The sequence below is a fragment of the Anopheles arabiensis genome, chromosome 2 (assembly GCF_016920715.1).
Source record: "Anopheles arabiensis isolate DONGOLA chromosome 2, AaraD3, whole genome shotgun sequence".
Taxonomy (NCBI): Eukaryota; Metazoa; Arthropoda; class Insecta; order Diptera; family Culicidae; genus Anopheles; species Anopheles arabiensis.
This window is the reverse complement of record NC_053517.1, coordinates 75,629,914-75,647,366: the sequence shown is the minus strand read 5'-3', so window position 1 is coordinate 75,647,366 and position 17,453 is coordinate 75,629,914. Positions and strand designations below refer to the sequence as shown.

The window sequence follows — 17,453 nt, the reverse complement described above, 5'->3', positions numbered from 1 at the left end:
CACAGTTACAGCACAAACATGAGCGAACAAGCAAGTGAGAGAATGTGTGAGGTGGTGGTCGCATTCGTTTTTCGGATCAAATCGGGTGAAATTGCTAGTAAGGGAAGAGTTTTCGTGCCCTTGTCCTTTAAGGAGAGTTTTCTTCACATCCGGGATTGATTGTTTACTCCGATTGTGTTAGTGTGTGTGAGAGAGGGAGAGAGTGAGAGCGCTCGTAAGAATGAGTAAATGAAAACTCAACTAGGGAGAGAGCGGAGGGTTTCGTGTTAACGCCCTTTTTGTAGAATGCATGCGTGAAAGGATGGCGCTTCAACACGTGTTTGGGTGATTGCACTGGGCTCGTACATCATTTGAAATAAACAACGCAAAATACGATGTTTAGTATGGTGAATGAAGTTGTGACCGAAGGACTACTCGTGGAGTTTTTGCTAGAGAAAGTAGATTTTGTTGCATTATATCCTTTCAATAAAAGGTTACTATTTGTACGAGTTAAATAATTACTTAAAATCATATTTACATACTAAAGTGTCTTAAACAACACCACACACATATAAATTGTTGTACATCCGTTTCATTAGAATTAATTTTATTGTATTCCACCCAAAGGAATAAGCCAATAAACAAATAGGGGTGAATAAATCTAATTACATACGCTCGACCGTTACTACTTAGCCGTTCTCATTTTCCCCACCTTACTTTTAAACGCACCCTTTTTCACGCCCTGCACCATCTTCTTCTTCTCGCCATTCTTCTTACCCCCTGGGCCAGCTTTGCCATTCTTAGTCTGCACCTGTTTGAGCTTCTTCTTCAAACGCAACGCCTCTTCCGCTTCCCGTTGTTCCGTGTTGCTTTTCGGTGCCGGTTGACGCTGCTTGCTGCTGCTGCTGGTGCCGTTCGTTGCTGGCTGCTTCGGCTCCTCGCTTGCCGGCTTTTGTGGCTTTTGCTCCCTTTCCCCAGCACTCGGCTGTGGTTGTTTGGGCTTTTTCGGTCCCTTCTTAACGTTCGCTGGCTTCTGGAACACCGTCACGACGTGGTTCTTGTTTTTGTCCTCCCGCTGTGCCTTGCGCTCGTCGATAATGTCCTGGTAGTACCAGTCGCGCTTGTCAATCTTCTTCGGCAGCTTCATTTCCTCCTCCGGCTCATCCTCCACCTCATCCTCCGCCTCCGGCTCACCGTCCACGCTCTTCGGTATGGCGTCGGAGAATTTCTGCAGCTTCGCCACGAAGAATCCGTCCAGATTGTGGGTGTGGGGATAGAAGCGACGCGTTAGCTTCATCGTCGGATGAAACCGGTGGGCCCCGAAGTTGGTCATGCCCTCGACACCGAAGTCGAGCCCCGTCGGCACCAGGCGCACGTTGCGCCGTTTTAGCGCGAAATCAATCACCCATTCGTTTTCCTGCGGCAGGATGGAGCAGGTGGAGTACACCAGGTAGCCGCCGGTCGGCGAGCTGGCCGACAGGCAATCGATCGCGGTCAGCAGCAGGCGCCGCTGCAAGTTGAAGCACCGCTGCACATCGATCTCGTTCTTCGTGGCCTTCACGCTCGGGTCCTTCGAGATGACGCCCGAGCCGGTGCAGGGCGCATCGAGCAGCACGCGGTCGAAGCCCTTCATGATGTTGCCGTACTTGACACCGTCCATACAGGTGATGACTGCGTTCTGTATGCCGAGTCGATGGAAGTTGCCCAACACCGCGTGCAGCCGCTCCTTGTTTGCATCGTTCACAAACAGCACGCCCGTGTTCTTCATCAGCGCGGCAATGTGGGAGCTCTTGCCACCCGGCGCAGCGCACATATCGAGAATGCGTTCGTTTTCCTCCGGCGCCAGGGCCATTACGGGCAGCATGCTGGAGCCACCCTGCAGCATATAGTGACCGGCAAGATACTCCGGCGTGGCTCCCAGCGGTACCTGGGACGTGTACACTACCAAGCCCTCCTTCGACCACTTCCCGATCGGGTCCAGATTGATGCCGCGATTGATCAGCGCCTGGGCTAAATCGCGACGCCGAGTCTTCAGACTGTTCGTGCGGATCGTCACGGGGCGTTGAATTTCCGACGCTTCGAGAAACTCCAGCAGCTCGTTCGGCGAGAAGATTTCCATCAGCAGGCCCATGAAAAAGTCGTTGTACGAGTAGTACAGACAGAGATCCCTTCGCAGCAGGTCGATGTACTCGCAGCGGGAGCGATTCGGATCGCGATTCGCCGCAAAGTCCGACAGTACGCCCACCACGTCCTTGATACGCATGTTCACGTCCTGCAGGCTGGTCGTTTGCGCCAGCTCTTCCTCGGTCGGGAAGGCAAAGCGTTCGCGGTTAACCGCGGCTTCGGCCATTTCGGCGTCAGCTTCCTTCTGCTCCCGCTCCATCCGTTTCTTCAGCTTCTTGTTGGCCGCCTCAATCGGCAGCATATCGCCATCCTCATCGTCTTCATCATCGTCATCTTCATCTTCTTCATCTTCATCATCCTCATCATCCTCATCATCGTCCTCATAATCTTCTTCTGCGCCCATCTCATCGTCCTCCTCTTCGTCGTCCAGCTCCTCGCCAACATCCTCATCTTCGTAATCATCTTCCTCGCCCTCGACGCTCTCCGCCTCCTCATCCTCTTCCTCTTCTACATCGCTGTCCATCTCCTCTTCCTCCGAATCGCTCTCATCTTCCGATTCCGCCCGTTGAAGAAACTTCTTCATTTGGCTTTTCTTCACCTGTACCTTCTTGCCGGTGGCTGCCTTTTGCTCATCCTCATCCATTTCATTATCGCTATCGAACAAGTTGCGACCCTTCTTCGCGCTGCCATTCTGATGGCCATTGGTTGCGACGGGCTGTGGTGTTTTGCTCTTTTGGCCCAGTTGTTGGTACTTCTGTCGGCTTTTTTCGATGTTGAAAATCTCCGCCGGATCGAACGTGTTCGGGGCAGCGGCTACTTTCGACGCGTTCTTTGTCGCTTTTTTCGTCTTCTTCTCTTCCTTCTGCTTTTGCTTTAGCATTTCGCGCTTCTTGAGCCGCTGGATTTGATGGCGGGACAGCTTCTTGTTGGAATCCTCATCTGAAAACAAGCGACCGGGTGTGAGAACTTCTCATGTGCTGCTGCCATCAATGGTATGTGATGTAAATATCGGTGGCTGGGGGGCGCTACGCACAGCTAACCATCCGTCGCCAAGCTACTTACCCTCGCCCTTTTTGAACTGAAACTCTGGTTCTGGCTGTTTCCGGGCCTTTCGGCCAGGTCCCTTTTTCGGTCTCTCGAGATTTATTTTACGGCCCATCCTAACAACACTTCACAAAAGCAAACGAAAACGAAAGGCTAACACGGCGCGTGGTTTTATCGCAACCTGAAACACATTGAAAACGTGCACGTTGTTTGTTCAACACGAGGTGAGCGGCGAATTGACAGCTCAGCTCGCACACCCGGTCAGAGTGACCAGAAATACCGATTTATCTGTATTCCTACCGATTTTTGATATGCCTACCGATTCACAGATGACCCCCCTAAAACTACCAATTTTTCATTTATCCTACCGAAAATCACAGATTTTTTTTTCGTAATACTAACCAAAAAGTCATATAACCATTTCCCAAATCACTTAATGTATAAAACTCTATATGGAAATCACTAGCAACCAGAACCAGAAGTTCAACAGACACAACTAAGGCCCGTGTCCGCACCTCATGAAGTCGAACGCGCTGATAAAATTTTATATGCAATTTGACAGATAATGTATCGAACATGAAAAATGTACAGGACTTCACATGTTCGATTTGTGGGTTATCACAATGAACATGTAAAATCCCATATATTTGTCATGTTCGATGTCGCGTTCGATTGCTGCCAGAGCGTCCAAATCATTTGTTGGGTTGAATTCCCTAGTACAATTTTCAGATCGACACTTCAAAAAGGCCTCATGTGACCGCTATGAACCAAATCTAAACTACAGGCAGTCCCCGAGATACACGGTTATTGGGGACCGAAAACGGCCGCAAAATACCGCGTATCTCGAATTTCCGCGTAAGTCGAATCTCGTGATTTCCAGCCAAAATATCACTAATTTTCGTGCAATTTTGTAAGTAGGGGGTGGTTTTAGCCACCAAATTAATTATTTTATATGTTTCTAATGAATTGAACAGTTTTAAACCTTTTTAAATGGTATTTTACATTCGATCAATACGGAAATTATTTGGTATTTCACAATGGATGTGTCAAATCAGTACAATTTGCTCAAAGAACTGTCAAATTTTGAAAACCGCGTATCTCGGAATCCTCGCATAAGAGGTACCGTGTATCTCGGGGACCGCCTGTATCTCCTTTAAATAAATGAAAGATTATTATTTTCTCGTGCTGCTCTTCATGGGACAGATTAGCTTCCATCTCCGACAACCACCCTCCCCCCGCTCAACATTGCAAAGCCTACCGAAAACTACCGAAAAATCTGAAACTCCTACCGAAAACTACCGATAAAATTTTGATGCGCCTACCGAAAACCGCAAAAATAATCTGGCCACTCTGGTTGAACCTCAAATAGCATCTCTCAAATGAACAATCAGAGGGCAGTTTTATGAATAAAAAGCTTAAGTAGGAGTAATTTAAACAAGTTTAACAAGTAGAATGGAAAAACTAAAACTTATTTTAAAGAAATGAAATTCAAATTTCAATGCAGTACAAAAACAGTTTCCCGTTGCATAGGGGGGTAGGAATCTCACTCGGTGCTTCTTATGTGTAGGTGACTGTAATGTAAACAACAACAAGCAGCACGCTTGTTCGTAATTCAGTATTTTCTTCAATTTTCCTTAGCACAATGCCTGTCCCCTGTGGAAGTAGCTGTGGTCGCAATGCTTTCATGCGGGTAAGTACAATTAAAGATACAAAAAAACCCACCATATTTACCTTTATTGCTCATATTTCAGCGACCAAAAACGGGCGATACGCTCTGCAAGGAATGTTTCTTCCTTGCGTTCGAGACGGAAATACACAACACCATCCAGCAGGAGCAGCTGTTCCGGCCGGGCGAAAAGGTAGCGATAGCGGCCAGCGGCGGAAAGGACAGCACCGTGCTGGCGCACGTGATGAACCTGTTGAACAAGCGCTACAACTACGGCCTAGATCTGGTGCTGCTGTCCATCGACGAGGGAATCACCGGGTACCGGGACGACAGCCTGAAAACGGTGGCCCAAAACCGGGACGACTATGGCATGCCGTTGCGCGTACTATCGTACCAGGAGCTGTACGGGTGGACGATGGATCGCATAGTGGCGGAGATAGGCCGCAGCAACAATTGCACTTTCTGCGGCGTGTTCCGCCGGCAGGCGCTTGATCGCGGCGCACGCTTGATGGAGGTCGACTGTGTGGCTACGGGCCACAATGCGGACGACATTGCGGAAACCGTCATCATGAACATCCTGCGCGGCGATACGGCACGATTGCGGCGCTGCTGTGATATCAAAACGGGATCCAAAGAGGCGGACACGATCCCTCGGGTGAAACCGCTTAAGTATAGCTACGAGAAAGAGATCGTGATGTACGCACACTTCAAGAAGCTGGTTTACTTCTCGACCGAATGTGTCTTTGCTCCGAACGCATACCGGGGCCATGCGCGGGCGTTTTTGAAGGATCTGGAAAAGGTGCGCCCATCGGCCATCATGGACATTATTCATGCCGGCGAGCAGCTGCAAATCAAGGGCACGGTGAAGAAGCCGGTCCGTGGGGTGTGTGGTCGGTGCGGGTTCGTCTCGTCCCAGCAGCCGTGCAAGGCGTGTGTGCTGCTGGAAGGGCTAAACCGTGGATTGCCCAAGCTAGGCATCGGGAAAAAGTCGAAGGGCGAACGGATGGTGGCACTGCAGGAACAGCAGCTGCGGGAGAAGGCACATCTTGTAAAGAATGATTTTTGATGTGATTCGGATTTGTTTGCAATATACGGAAGCTTGTGGATGGAAATACTCGTGTGAGTTTTTTAATTACATTATTCATTATTAACAGTACCTCCAGCAACCAGATCAAATCACTTAGAATTCTACATATTATAATTCCGAAACTGCCAAGGGATAGACGTTAAAGACAAGTCTCTGCTCGTGATCTTTGTTTCGAACAAATTCTTCGGATGTAAGCAATAGAAATCGACGACTGAGAAATTTCGAAAAATTCTCTAAAATATTTTCACCAATAATCCGGAACTAGTTCGCTCGTTTCAAAATTAAAGAAAAGGGTCATCGTTGGGAGCCCATTTTTAGGATCTCGTCGGACAGTTACAAGCTGCCAGATGTAAACTAGAGGAAAGCGGTCTCCGTGGAGACCATTGATAAAGGTATGGACGTGAAAAGTTTACCGCAAATATCTTTGACCAGTACGGTAGTGGCATCAGTTTCAGATTTAGAGTACGTACTGTATCTGTTTCTGAACCGGGACATCTGTGCGATCCGTTCCAGCGGCGAAGCATGTGAATGTTAAATTTTTAGACCGAAAAAAAGAAGCGGTTTCAGAAGAAATCAGAACAACTCCGAAAAGACTGGTGAGTGTTTCCTTCCGTCAGAACCTTATGGGTTCGTCATTAGAAGCAAGACCCGAATGGACTCGGGATCAACTCCAGGACCTGTGTCAGTATCAAGGATTAGGATCAGTTCCAAGAGTGCGATGGAAGCAGGATCAGTTTAGTGATATGCTCTCTGGAGCGCTTCCACGACTCCGATCCGACACCGCCTATTGTTAGTTCTGTTCCGACTCCGGCGAAAAGGGAACCACTAGTTCCGCCTGGAGTTGCAGTCGTCCTCAGTTGTCCGGAGTCGTCCAGAGTCGAGCGGAGTCGACCGGAATCGGAGTCGGTCGGAGTCAACCGGAGCCGTCTAGTGCAATGTGCTTGTGAGCAGGCATTTCATTTCGTTGTGTATTTTTGTCTATCACATTGCGCGTGCTTTTTGTATACATGCCTTTGTTTCGAAGGCCAACTCCGGACAACTCAGACTCCCTACTACTCGGACTCGGGCTCGGACTCCGAATGACTCAAAGTGACTACGGGAGGACAACTCCGGACACTTTCAGACGACTCCGACTCCAGGCGACTCCGTGCGACTTCGGACGACTCTGGACGATCCCGAACGGCTCCAGACGTTTCCGAACTACTCCAGATAATGCAGGACGGACCTACCTTCGGTTTCGAAATTATCGGAGTCAGATCGGAGTTGACTCCTGATTTTTGCGAACTTGGGGGTAATTAGATCAGTTCCATGATCGGTATGGATTCAAGATCAATTTCAGGACTGTTCTGGGTGTGGTATAAGTTCCAGGACGAGTTCAAAATTAATTCCAAGACTGGTATAGGATTGGTACCAGTTCCAGGATTGGTATGGGTTTAGGAATTGTTGCAGAACCGGTGTGGATTTGGTATATATTCCAGGACTGGTATGGAGCCTAGGATCAGTTCCAGGAACAATATGATTTCCGAATCTGTTTCAAGACTGGTAGTGATCAGTTTCAGGAAAGGTTTTCGATTGGGAGCAGTTTCAGGGTCAGTTTGGAATGGATATCAAATTCACGGACAGTACGGGTTTTGTAGATTGCGTTTGTCCTCGGAGTCTCTGTCATTAATAGGGGGTTCCCTCGTCCTCAGGGTCGCTCACGAGACTACTGTATCCATTTGATTTAAATTGCAAATGAGTTAAAACACTGACTAGTTACTTACTCACGGTACTCTTTGATGATTAATTAAGAGTGAAATAATCTCTTTGCGTTATTTACTTCATTTATCCCTGTTGAGTGCTAAATGATTGCTGTTAGATAAGCTTGCAATTGGCTTAGTGTATACTGGCTTCCCCTTTTTCGCATTAGTTTCGGATGATAGAACACCAGCATAAATACGTAAAAGTTTACCCTTTCTTGACCGATTTACATTCAATGTAAAACAAAAACCGTATATTCAACTTGAATGAAGATATAAAAAATCTCATGACGGTGTGGGTATTGTGCTACAATAACGACAATAGTTTACTCTACACTACGGGGAAACTACACTGCTTGACGATGGATGATTGTGGGACACGGGGCGCTGAACTCTCGATCGTAAAGCGTTCAGGTTCGATACTGGAGGGTTCTGGAGGGCTTTTTATCACCACGCAGGATCGGACTGGGGTTCGAAAAGAAGTAATCAAAAGTGACGGGAAGAGAATGGGAATGGAAATGGGAATAGGAGGTCGGTTTGCAATTCAACAGAAAGGTGGAAAAGGTTGAAAGAGAGATAGAAAGCACGAAGAGTCAAGATTGAGATCAGCTGACTGGAAATGCACGTGCCGTGAATTCGTTCTATCTCGTCGACGATTTGCACTCGTCCTGCCGTATTGCCTTTTCCATCGCGCGCTGTACCTCGAGATCTAGTGCCCGCTCGCGATCACTTTCCGTTTCGCTAAACTCGGCCGCTGTCACGTAGGTCTTATTGTGGTATCTACAAAACGAAGCCAAAACGCGATTACTAGTATCTGCTGGCTGGCAGGGCCAGCAAGTGTGTACCATTCGATAAAGGTTGACAGTGTTCCAAATCCGGTTTTTGTTTTGTGGTTTTGTATTGTTTTTTTTTTTTTTGTATTGGATTTTGTGGTATGGCATTAGGTGAGGTCAATTTTGAGTTCGGGAGACGTTACTGCAGTGTGTCGCTGCTAATGTGCTTAATCGGATGCGGCCACACGCAAAACGGAAAGGCCGTAGACGAATGCGATGCGATGCAGTAGGGCTCCCTTTTTGGTTAGATTTTGGATCTTGAGATTTAGGTACCTGAACTACCTGTGCGTACTTGAAGATGGTTGCATATCGAGGCAATGATTGTCCTTTGTCCGTAGCTGATGCCCGAAGTGGCCTTTCCCCGTAGCCTGGACGTGGCGGGGCGTGTTGGCGCGATGGTCCCGCACCGGCGACAGCTCCTTGATCGATTCCGTGCTGGACTCGTGGTGCAGAATATCTGGCAAAACCGAAATGGGATTTAAGTTACTTCAAACTCCGTGGATCGATCGCACATTTAAACCATACTTGAACAGGGCGTTTTCGAAGGTATCCTAAAGGTGGGTGCGTTGGAGAATTCGTTAATGGGGCTGCTGCTATCCGACTCGGAATAGTTGCTGGGACCAAAGCTGCGTTGCCCCATGCGTCGCAATGCACCGTCGTCCCATTTGGCAGCGATTGATTTCGTTGAGCTGGGCATGTTCATTGGGGTTTCGTCTATCAAATGAAATTTAAGTAATATTTTATTTTTAATACTATTTTATTCGATAGTTGTTAATTTAATCTGTCAGTACAAAATTATTCATAGCTTCAAAATAATTTTCAACTAAATTTCAATCACTCTTGTGATCATATCATATGACTAACATGTGATATACAAAATTTCCTACATAACATTTAAGTAAAAACACTTATGTTTGTGTTTTTGGTTTGGGTAACTTCCTCAATTCTTGGAAAACTTTTTGCATACAAACATAACGAAAAAGTAGGTAAAACAATAATATGGTATCGATAAGGTTTTATGGCGAAAGTAACCAACTGCACAATCTGCAGTGAAATGTTTGAAATTAAAATTCTCTCAAAATTTCAGGCATTTCGAATTGTACGTTGTAGTTTTCATAACAAAGTTTGAATTTTTTCAATAGTTTTGTACATATCCCAATATTTTTAAACTCATAATAAACAGCGTTTGTTTTGAGTACTTGAGAATTTTCAATGGTAAAAAGTGATAAAAAACATTTAGGGAATGTATTATGTGTAGTATATTTATTGTCTTAGGTAGGTAGCGTTGATTGTCTGAAGGGAGGAAATGTCGCTCCGTGTATTTATATTTTGTAGTGTTTTTTTAATTTAATTTTAAGCAATACGAACTTTTCAACCAGTCTTCATGAAAGACTAATAACAATAAAAAAATCCACTAAGAGCTACAATACGGCTAATTGCTTTTAATTATAATCTACAATAATTAGTGTTTACAATGTGATCTTGTTGTTACTGCAGTATGCAAAAAAATCAAATATTGATACGAATGATAACTATGCAATAACTCGCTATTCAAAGTTCAGTGTAATGAGTTTTTGTTCCAGGAAGTGGAGTTTCAATCATTTTGCGTTATTAGTGTAGTCGATTTTTAAAATAAAACATTTACTCTAATTCAACGTTTTTGAGAATATTATGATAGTTGAAATGCTATTGCATTAGGATAGGCAAAATCAAAACTGACCAAACTCAAAACTAAAGCTTTTAATGCGGCCCTCAACGGTTTGAGGGCTTTTAAAGGTTTGTATAATTATTATTGGAGTTTTGACTATTTATCAAAATTGTAATCCTACACGTATTGAAATGAAAACCAAGCTTCAATAGTAGAAATTAGAGATTTGATAGCTTTAGACAGTATTCTAATCATCTCGTTTTGATTCCTCACTTTAAACAATCATTAGAGAAGAGTAACGTCAACTAACGGTAACGGCCCTCAACGTTATTTGCGAAGCAATTCGTCCCACGATTCCAAAAAAGTTTGTAGACATGTACAATAGATACACGATATTCCACACTTATTATTACAGAACAGCAATAAACACAGTGTTCCTAAAAGCTGTTATTAAACCCCACGAAACTAAACATGGTTCGACCGGCGCGTCCACGCGTATAATATTGCATTGTGTAATTTTCAGACTAAAAATACACTACACCGACAGTTGCAATAACATGAAACCACGTCCTGGCACGTCGTGTTTAAAAGACTGCATTTGAAGCTCCAACTTACCGGTGTTGTAAAACTGTTGCTTGTGCCAGCTGGACTTGCCCTTGATGTGTCCTGGCATGTGACCGGTGCTCTCCAGCAACGGGTAGGCAGTGGCATTTAAGTCACACTCCGGGTGGCCGAAGGTGCGGAACTGCAGCGAATAGTCTATGTTCGATGGGTTTAGGCTTCGCGGCTCCTTACACAGCCGGCCGGTGCTCGCGTTAAATGTGGCGTACGGTGAAATTTCGTACATTTCGGCGTTCTCCTCCTTGTTGATCACCTTGACGGGCGATGCACTGTACACCTGCTGGTTGCGGATGTTTTCCGACTGCTCCTTCATGCTCAGATCGGCCGATAGTGTTTGGGTGCTGTAGCGATCGGAGTTGTTGGTGAAGCACAAAACACCCCGATACTTGGCGCCAACCACACTGGAGAGGGAAACGAAACCGACATTTCGCAACGTATTATGATATCAACAGGGTGTGATTGCTGACCTGCTTATTGCTAATACTTACAGACTTAAAACAATTACAATGATGGTAATTATCATCACTGTCGACTGCAGCCACTGGAACTCTACCTCGTCCGATAGCAGAATGGAATCGTTGTTCTCCTCCGGCATTGCCTTGTACTCTGGTGGCGGTATTTTCTCGCCCGATAGTGTTAAGGTGGCAAAGTTATACTGTGCCATCGTTTTCCCTGCATCGTTGTTGGAGGTGATCTTAAGCTCGTACCAGGTGGCGGGAATGAAATCGCAGAACGAAATGCTCCCATTCGTGTGCTGATCGCTGCCGGAAAGGTCGGATGAGACGATCGTCCAGAACGGTGTATGAAGCCGACGGTATTCGATGGAAAAGTGCGATATTGGGCAGCCACCGTTCAGCCAAGAGGTGAGAAACAGATTCAGGCAGCTCGAGTTGGTGTTGAACAGTTCTCGCTCCTCGGGAATGTGTGGGGCTTGCGAAGAAAGATTAAGAGGAATGTGAAATGTCAAACTACGAATATACATTTGTTTTTATGGAAATTAGAAACTAGCTAAATTATGTAGTGTTAGTCAACATGCTGCAACACATTAATTTTCCATGTACAAAATAAGTTTGTAATATACAATATAAATGTAAAAAAATCGTAAAAATAAAAAAAAAAACTAATTCACAAGCAGTCGTGTTAATTGTCCACATTTAAAATGATTCACTTTCACTTTGTATCATAAAGTATAACAAATATAAGGTATATAATTCATGTGCCTACAAAGAATAGAAGCATGTTGTTATTCTCATCTTTTTCTGATAATTAAAAACAGATAAATTTTGTTCCCACTCGCCCCCATTTTTCAAATAGGCTATGGGCTAATAAGCTAAACCATTTGGAACATGTTTTTCTCCAACGTAACATTAATAAGGTACTTAACAATACATATTTGTTATTGCGTGACAATCCACTCGAGACCGTTGATGCATGATCCCTGTGACCGACTCATAAACAATCCTATTTGTTAGTATTGTTTGTGTTGTTTTATTTTTACAGGTCGAATTCAGGTCGACAACCTACTCGAACGTTATAGGTTTGTTGTTCATTGTATGTTTGTTGCCCTGACACATGAGAATCATTGCGAGACTCGCGAGTCTAGTTTGAAATTGAACCTGTTTGTCGGGTCAAACTATCATCCGCATGTGATGTCATTATTGGTCGCTATCATGTCACTGTTGGTTTAGCTATGAGTGGAAGCCATCGCCGCTTACTAACTATCTTGTTTTGTGCGGTAATTCAAACAACCATGCTAACCAGGTCAAGCACTGTGCTTGAGGCGTGTTTTTGTTTTCCATATGCGATAGGGACTCTTTGGAAACTTAAAATAATATTTTGTCGTGTGAACGCTTACACCGTACAATCGTTTCAGGTGTTAGTAAAGTGTTGATGCCATTGCTGTTGGTAAATTTTTTTTTTCTTTAATTCCGTTACCAACAACCCCCAAAACCACAATTGATTAGGAGATTGCATCTAATTATGATACCCAAAAGTTTCGTTTTTAATAGGAATTTTCCGTTTTTTAACGAAAAGTTGATATACCGTCGTATATGGGCAAATTCATACTTTGTCTTGTATTTAAGTGCTGGTGTAATGGACATTGATCATATAATATTTCCGAAGAAAACCATGATGGGCTTTTGCGAATTATTTTTCTATGTAACAACGAGAAACGTTTTCTTAACACTCTGAGCGCTGTGTGGCTCGTTTTAGAATCACAGCTTTGTTCACTCTCCTTCTCTGTTGTTTGTCTCACAGTAACTCTCAGCAGAGCGTATTGCAGCGGGAAGAAAGAGAGAGCGCATATTGCAGAAGCGGCATCGTACGTGAGGATCGGAAAGAGAGTGAACGATCGTAAGCCAATGAAACGCTCTCATCGCTTTCTTATCTTGTACTGTGTTCTCCGCAGAAAGCTAATACAAAACGCCAGCGCCCAGAGTGTTAATAGCCAGTGGCGAATTTACAGTGTCGGGGGCCCTAAGCAGTAAGAATTGTTGAGACCCTCTGTATCTGATTACCGGGTGGTACCCACTATCCGTCTTGGAAAATGTAACATTTCAACTTAAATGTTGTTACTGGTGGGGGGGGGGGGGTGTGCTCAGGGTTCGACTAGCACGGGGCTCCAACGTCCATCGCCCACGGGGTCCTCCTTGCTAATACATTGGCATATTCTATCCACTGTTATAGGTGGTGGACTAAAGATCCCTCCCGAAGGGGCCCCCCGCAATTGCTCACTTTGCTTACCGTTAAAATCGCCACTGTAAATAGCTGACTTTAGTTGAGTTTGATATTTTGTACTAAAGTTGGAGATAGTTATCATTTTCATCTCATTTCATAATTAGTTCACTCTGTCACTTAAGGCATTAAAAGCATTAATAAATAATAAAAGCAGCGAGTATCGTGTAGTAAAAGTTCAATGCAAATGTGTAACATTAAGTTATTGCCACTCATAGCAATTGTATACTCGTACGACTTAAACACATGCCCGTCATGGGTTTAAGCCACGTATGGACCGTGGCTTCCAACTCTCTCCCCAATAAGTAAAAGTTGTTACGCCAATGAAGGAGAAGTAGATTGGACTGTAGATAAACCACATTTGTACAACATTTGTACGTAATTTAATTATTTATTCTTTCAAAAGACGGTAATGGAAACGGAAATTCGATCGATCAGTTCTTTTTCTGTAGTTGGCGTATCAGTTTTCTTTGACAATCGAATAATCAGAGCATCGTGCAGTGATAAAAATCTTCATTTTGAAAGGATATAATTAGATTGTTATTATTTTAATGGTGATGAGGTAGCCTTATCCTTGATATAATACACCATATAAGGTGAATATAATTCACTACCAAAACGAGCATCACCAGCCATCATAGGAAAATTTCAGGGCATGGTTTTGGAAGATCGTCGATTGCTTGTATATGGGATAGTTGAGCCCATAGGTATCTCACAAGTTCGAAATTGAAAAAAAGCTCCCAAGGAGTGCTTCCTTTTCACCTGCTTAGAAACCATCGCGGAAATCAGTGAAATAAGGTTCAAATTTATGTAGCATCCAGCCTATTCCGCAGATTTGTCTTCCTCTAATTCAGCTGTGTCAAACTCATTTCATCAGATGGCCGCAAGTGCAAATTTTCAGTGATTCGCGGGCCACAAAGTTGCAACCTCTTCTAGCAAATCTAGCAGCCTGTAGTGAATCTTTTTCAAGCAATCCGAGCTATCCATCACTGGATGAATAACAAAAATATTTGCTTGCAATTTTTTGACAGATTAAGAGAAAAATTGTAATAACACGTGTTTAAACATTATTTTTCGCTAATTTCCAAGTTCCAAGTGTTCTGGTGATAGATTCATTTCTTATAACAAGAACCCGTTTTTTACGAATAACTTTTTTTAAATTACGATAATTTTATCTGACGAAGAGTCGTGGTGTGTGATCCCGTACAGATCGGTAAATCTGTTTTTGACACTTGAAGGGAGATGATTCGGAAATTGAGGAATTGAGGACTGTGTGAGCTAATCTATTAATAAGCTTTGTATTGCAAGGCTTCAGCATTTCGATTATTTTTATCCTTAATCTAAATCCTTTAGGCTTAAGCGTAATCATATCATTTTGGTTTTGATTTTTGGGGACGTTGGAAATTACATTAATTCGTCTTGCAGAATGTTGGGTACAAATAATTCCAACTAGGTTACAATCATTTTTATTAACATTTATGGTAGCATGATTATGACAAAAAACAGAAGTGGCTCGAATCGAATATCAATGACGTAACATTCTAAGGTCGGAAAAAATCGGAGCCAAATGAATCCTTTACTCGGCAGTCGGGGCATGGAGATTGACAAATTCGGTGGGACAACCGATGACTCCAACGGTTCCCAATGGCTCTAAACGGCTCTATAGGCTTCGGATGGCACTGAACGGAACTGTTGGTTTGATTTGGCCGGATTCAAAGTCGGAATAGCTATGATCGGAAATGGTTTTGAGCCGTGGATGCGATTCCGACAATCAATCATTAGTTGTTGCAAAGTTTCCTAGTGTATGTATCAAGTTATTTTCATTCTTTTTTCGTTTGTAGACAGTTGACGCAAATCTATTTTTCCATACAGAATGTGCAATCGAGTGTGCACAAAATTATGCTAATATTCAGAATTTAATCGAAACATAATACGACTGAGCTTACATTCGATTCAATGGTTCTTAAGGGTCTCGATTGATATGTACGTTTGTGTAGAATAAGTTTATGAGATGTTATGGGTACATTCATGTTAGTTTCGAAAAATTTACCAACAAAAGGATTGTTCTTCTCTGGAAAATTTAATACACTTTGACAAATAGTAATAACAGATTTATGGTTTGCAGTGCTTTTAGCAATTCTCAAAATACTATCGCGGGCCGCATTCAGAATCGACGCGGGCCGCATGCGGCCCGCGGGCCCCCAGTTTGACATACCTGCTCTAACTCAATGGTTTTCAACCTTTTTGCAGCTTTTCACCCCATGTAGGGTGAATGTAGGATTGCATTCCACCCTTACAAGTTCGTGAGCCGGGGAGAGCGTGGCAATCCATGATATTTAGAGAAATTTTGATCCAAAATCCCCCTCCCTCCTTAAATAATCAAAATTACCTACCGGTTGAAAACCTTTATGTAGAGCAGATTTAATCAAATAAAAATGGATATAGCAGAATTCATCGCAGAGAGACCATTTGCAGACCTTCCACAGGGTGGAACTTCCGTGATGGGACAACAAGGAAGAATTAGAAAATACAATTACAGGAAAATTCCCGTTTCAGACCTATAGTAGTCACCAAGTAGTGACCTAGGTACAGTCTTCCTTTTTTTACATTAAAAACCTAACCTACACCTAGTTCCACACCGTGCTGACACATTCCCGCTTTCCGCGTGTTCCAAGGTAGGTGTATTTAAACATTTTTACTTCCATAATGTATGCATGCATACATTATCCTGCAAATGTTTGTCACGGCCGAAACAGCTCACCACCAGCTTCGACTATCGATTTGAACTTTAGCTTCCCTGCCGCCATCCCGCACCAAACGACACATTACAACGTGTCTGTCAAGTGTGCGCTCGTCATACGCGACAACAACCTTCGCCCAGCGTGCAACAAATTCGCGGAATACACCATTAAACAATTGGTTCGATAAACGCTGCTGCTCCAGAAAAAGGTTACCGATGGCTTGCAGGCATACCTGCCCCACCACCAGCCACTGCCCCTCCCCCTCGATCATCCACTCCTAGTGCAATTTTCATCCCCTCTTCGAGGTCGAGTTGGGGATGAGATACTGTGGAATAATTAATGGCACACATCGCGCGAGCTAGAGGAAACGTGCAATAAACACTGGCGCGAATCAAACACTCCACTGGTGGCTCATGCCGCCGGTACTCGATCTCGATGGATTGCACCGGCGGATGGATGGATGGATGGATGGATTGTCACTTCGTGTGGGAGGAGAAAGCAACAGCAGAAGAAGAAGAAGGAATAAAAAACGGAATCGGGTAAATCATTTAGCCTGATTTCAGTACGACTTGCAACATCACGCTTCATCACAACACCGATTGGATGGATTCCGTGCCGATGATGATGATGATGCTCGTACACCAACCAACCAACATACACACACACATGCGCGTAGGAGGAATGTCTGGTTGTGACAGTGTAGTGTGTTCGTGCGTGGGAATGTGTGTTTTTGCATAGTTGCTAAATAGTCAAATTAATCCATTCAATTACATCGGCCCATGAAGCGCGAGCAGAAAAAGAGAGACAGAGAGTAAACGAGTGAATGTGTGTGTGTGTATGTTGGCTGCTGCTGGTTGCAACTAACGGCTCTGTTGCAGGATGAACGACTCATCACTCAGGGTGTCTAGAGACGGGTAGGAGAGACGCTACCCGCTACCTCAGGGTTCTACCGGGCTTTCCCCACCCCCCCGGTTGCTGTTGGGGGTGTTTTGGTCGGAGCAAAAGGATCGATAAATAGTCCAAACGTTTGGTCGGATTTGGGGCTGGATACCGTACCACATATACACACACGGTATGTGTATCTATATAGCGATCCTCTCTCCTCGGCTCGGCTCATCCCTCATAGCCGCCGGTGTCCCCGCAACCGGTGGCGCCACCATCATTCGAAACCAAAGCAATCGACCACCGAAACCTATTCTAATGCTGGCTGGGCTGACGTTCGTTGCTCGGACGGT

The 17,453-nt window shown here is 44.4% G+C and overlaps 3 protein-coding genes across 4 annotated transcripts in view; 1 reads left to right on the top strand and 2 right to left on the bottom strand.

The window, feature by feature from the left end:
* Positions 1–551: 551 nt before the first annotated feature.
* LOC120905395 (25S rRNA (cytosine-C(5))-methyltransferase nop2) lies at positions 552–3,383 on the bottom strand. Its single transcript, XM_040316174.1, has 2 exons — positions 3,166–3,383; positions 552–3,042 (listed from the first exon to the last, which is right to left on the bottom strand). The coding sequence occupies exons 1-2, from the start codon at positions 3,260–3,262 to the stop codon at positions 665–667; spliced, it is 2,475 nt and encodes an 824-aa protein (XP_040172108.1). The 5' UTR covers positions 3,263–3,383; the 3' UTR covers positions 552–664.
* A 1,316-nt stretch (positions 3,384–4,699) lies between these two features.
* Positions 4,700–5,925, top strand: LOC120893470 (cytoplasmic tRNA 2-thiolation protein 1). The gene is made up of 2 exons (XM_040295391.1): positions 4,700–4,837; positions 4,899–5,925. The coding sequence occupies exons 1-2, from the start codon at positions 4,790–4,792 to the stop codon at positions 5,877–5,879; spliced, it is 1,029 nt and encodes a 342-aa protein (XP_040151325.1). The 5' UTR covers positions 4,700–4,789; the 3' UTR covers positions 5,880–5,925.
* A 1,928-nt stretch (positions 5,926–7,853) lies between these two features.
* The window catches only part of LOC120894746 (Down syndrome cell adhesion molecule-like protein Dscam2), a 49,119-nt gene continuing 39,519 nt past the window's right edge, over positions 7,854–17,453 (bottom strand). For both annotated transcript variants that reach the window (XM_040297529.1, XM_040297530.1), the window contains exons 22-26: positions 11,230–11,671; positions 10,736–11,142; positions 8,998–9,186; positions 8,755–8,929; positions 7,854–8,419 (exon numbers count right to left, since the gene is read on the bottom strand). In XM_040297529.1, the coding sequence (XP_040153463.1) occupies positions 8,281–8,419; positions 8,755–8,929; positions 8,998–9,186; positions 10,736–11,142; positions 11,230–11,671 (1,352 nt within the window). In that variant the 3' untranslated portion in view covers positions 7,854–8,280. The remainder of the gene's footprint in view (positions 8,420–8,754; positions 8,930–8,997; positions 9,187–10,735; positions 11,143–11,229; positions 11,672–17,453) is intronic.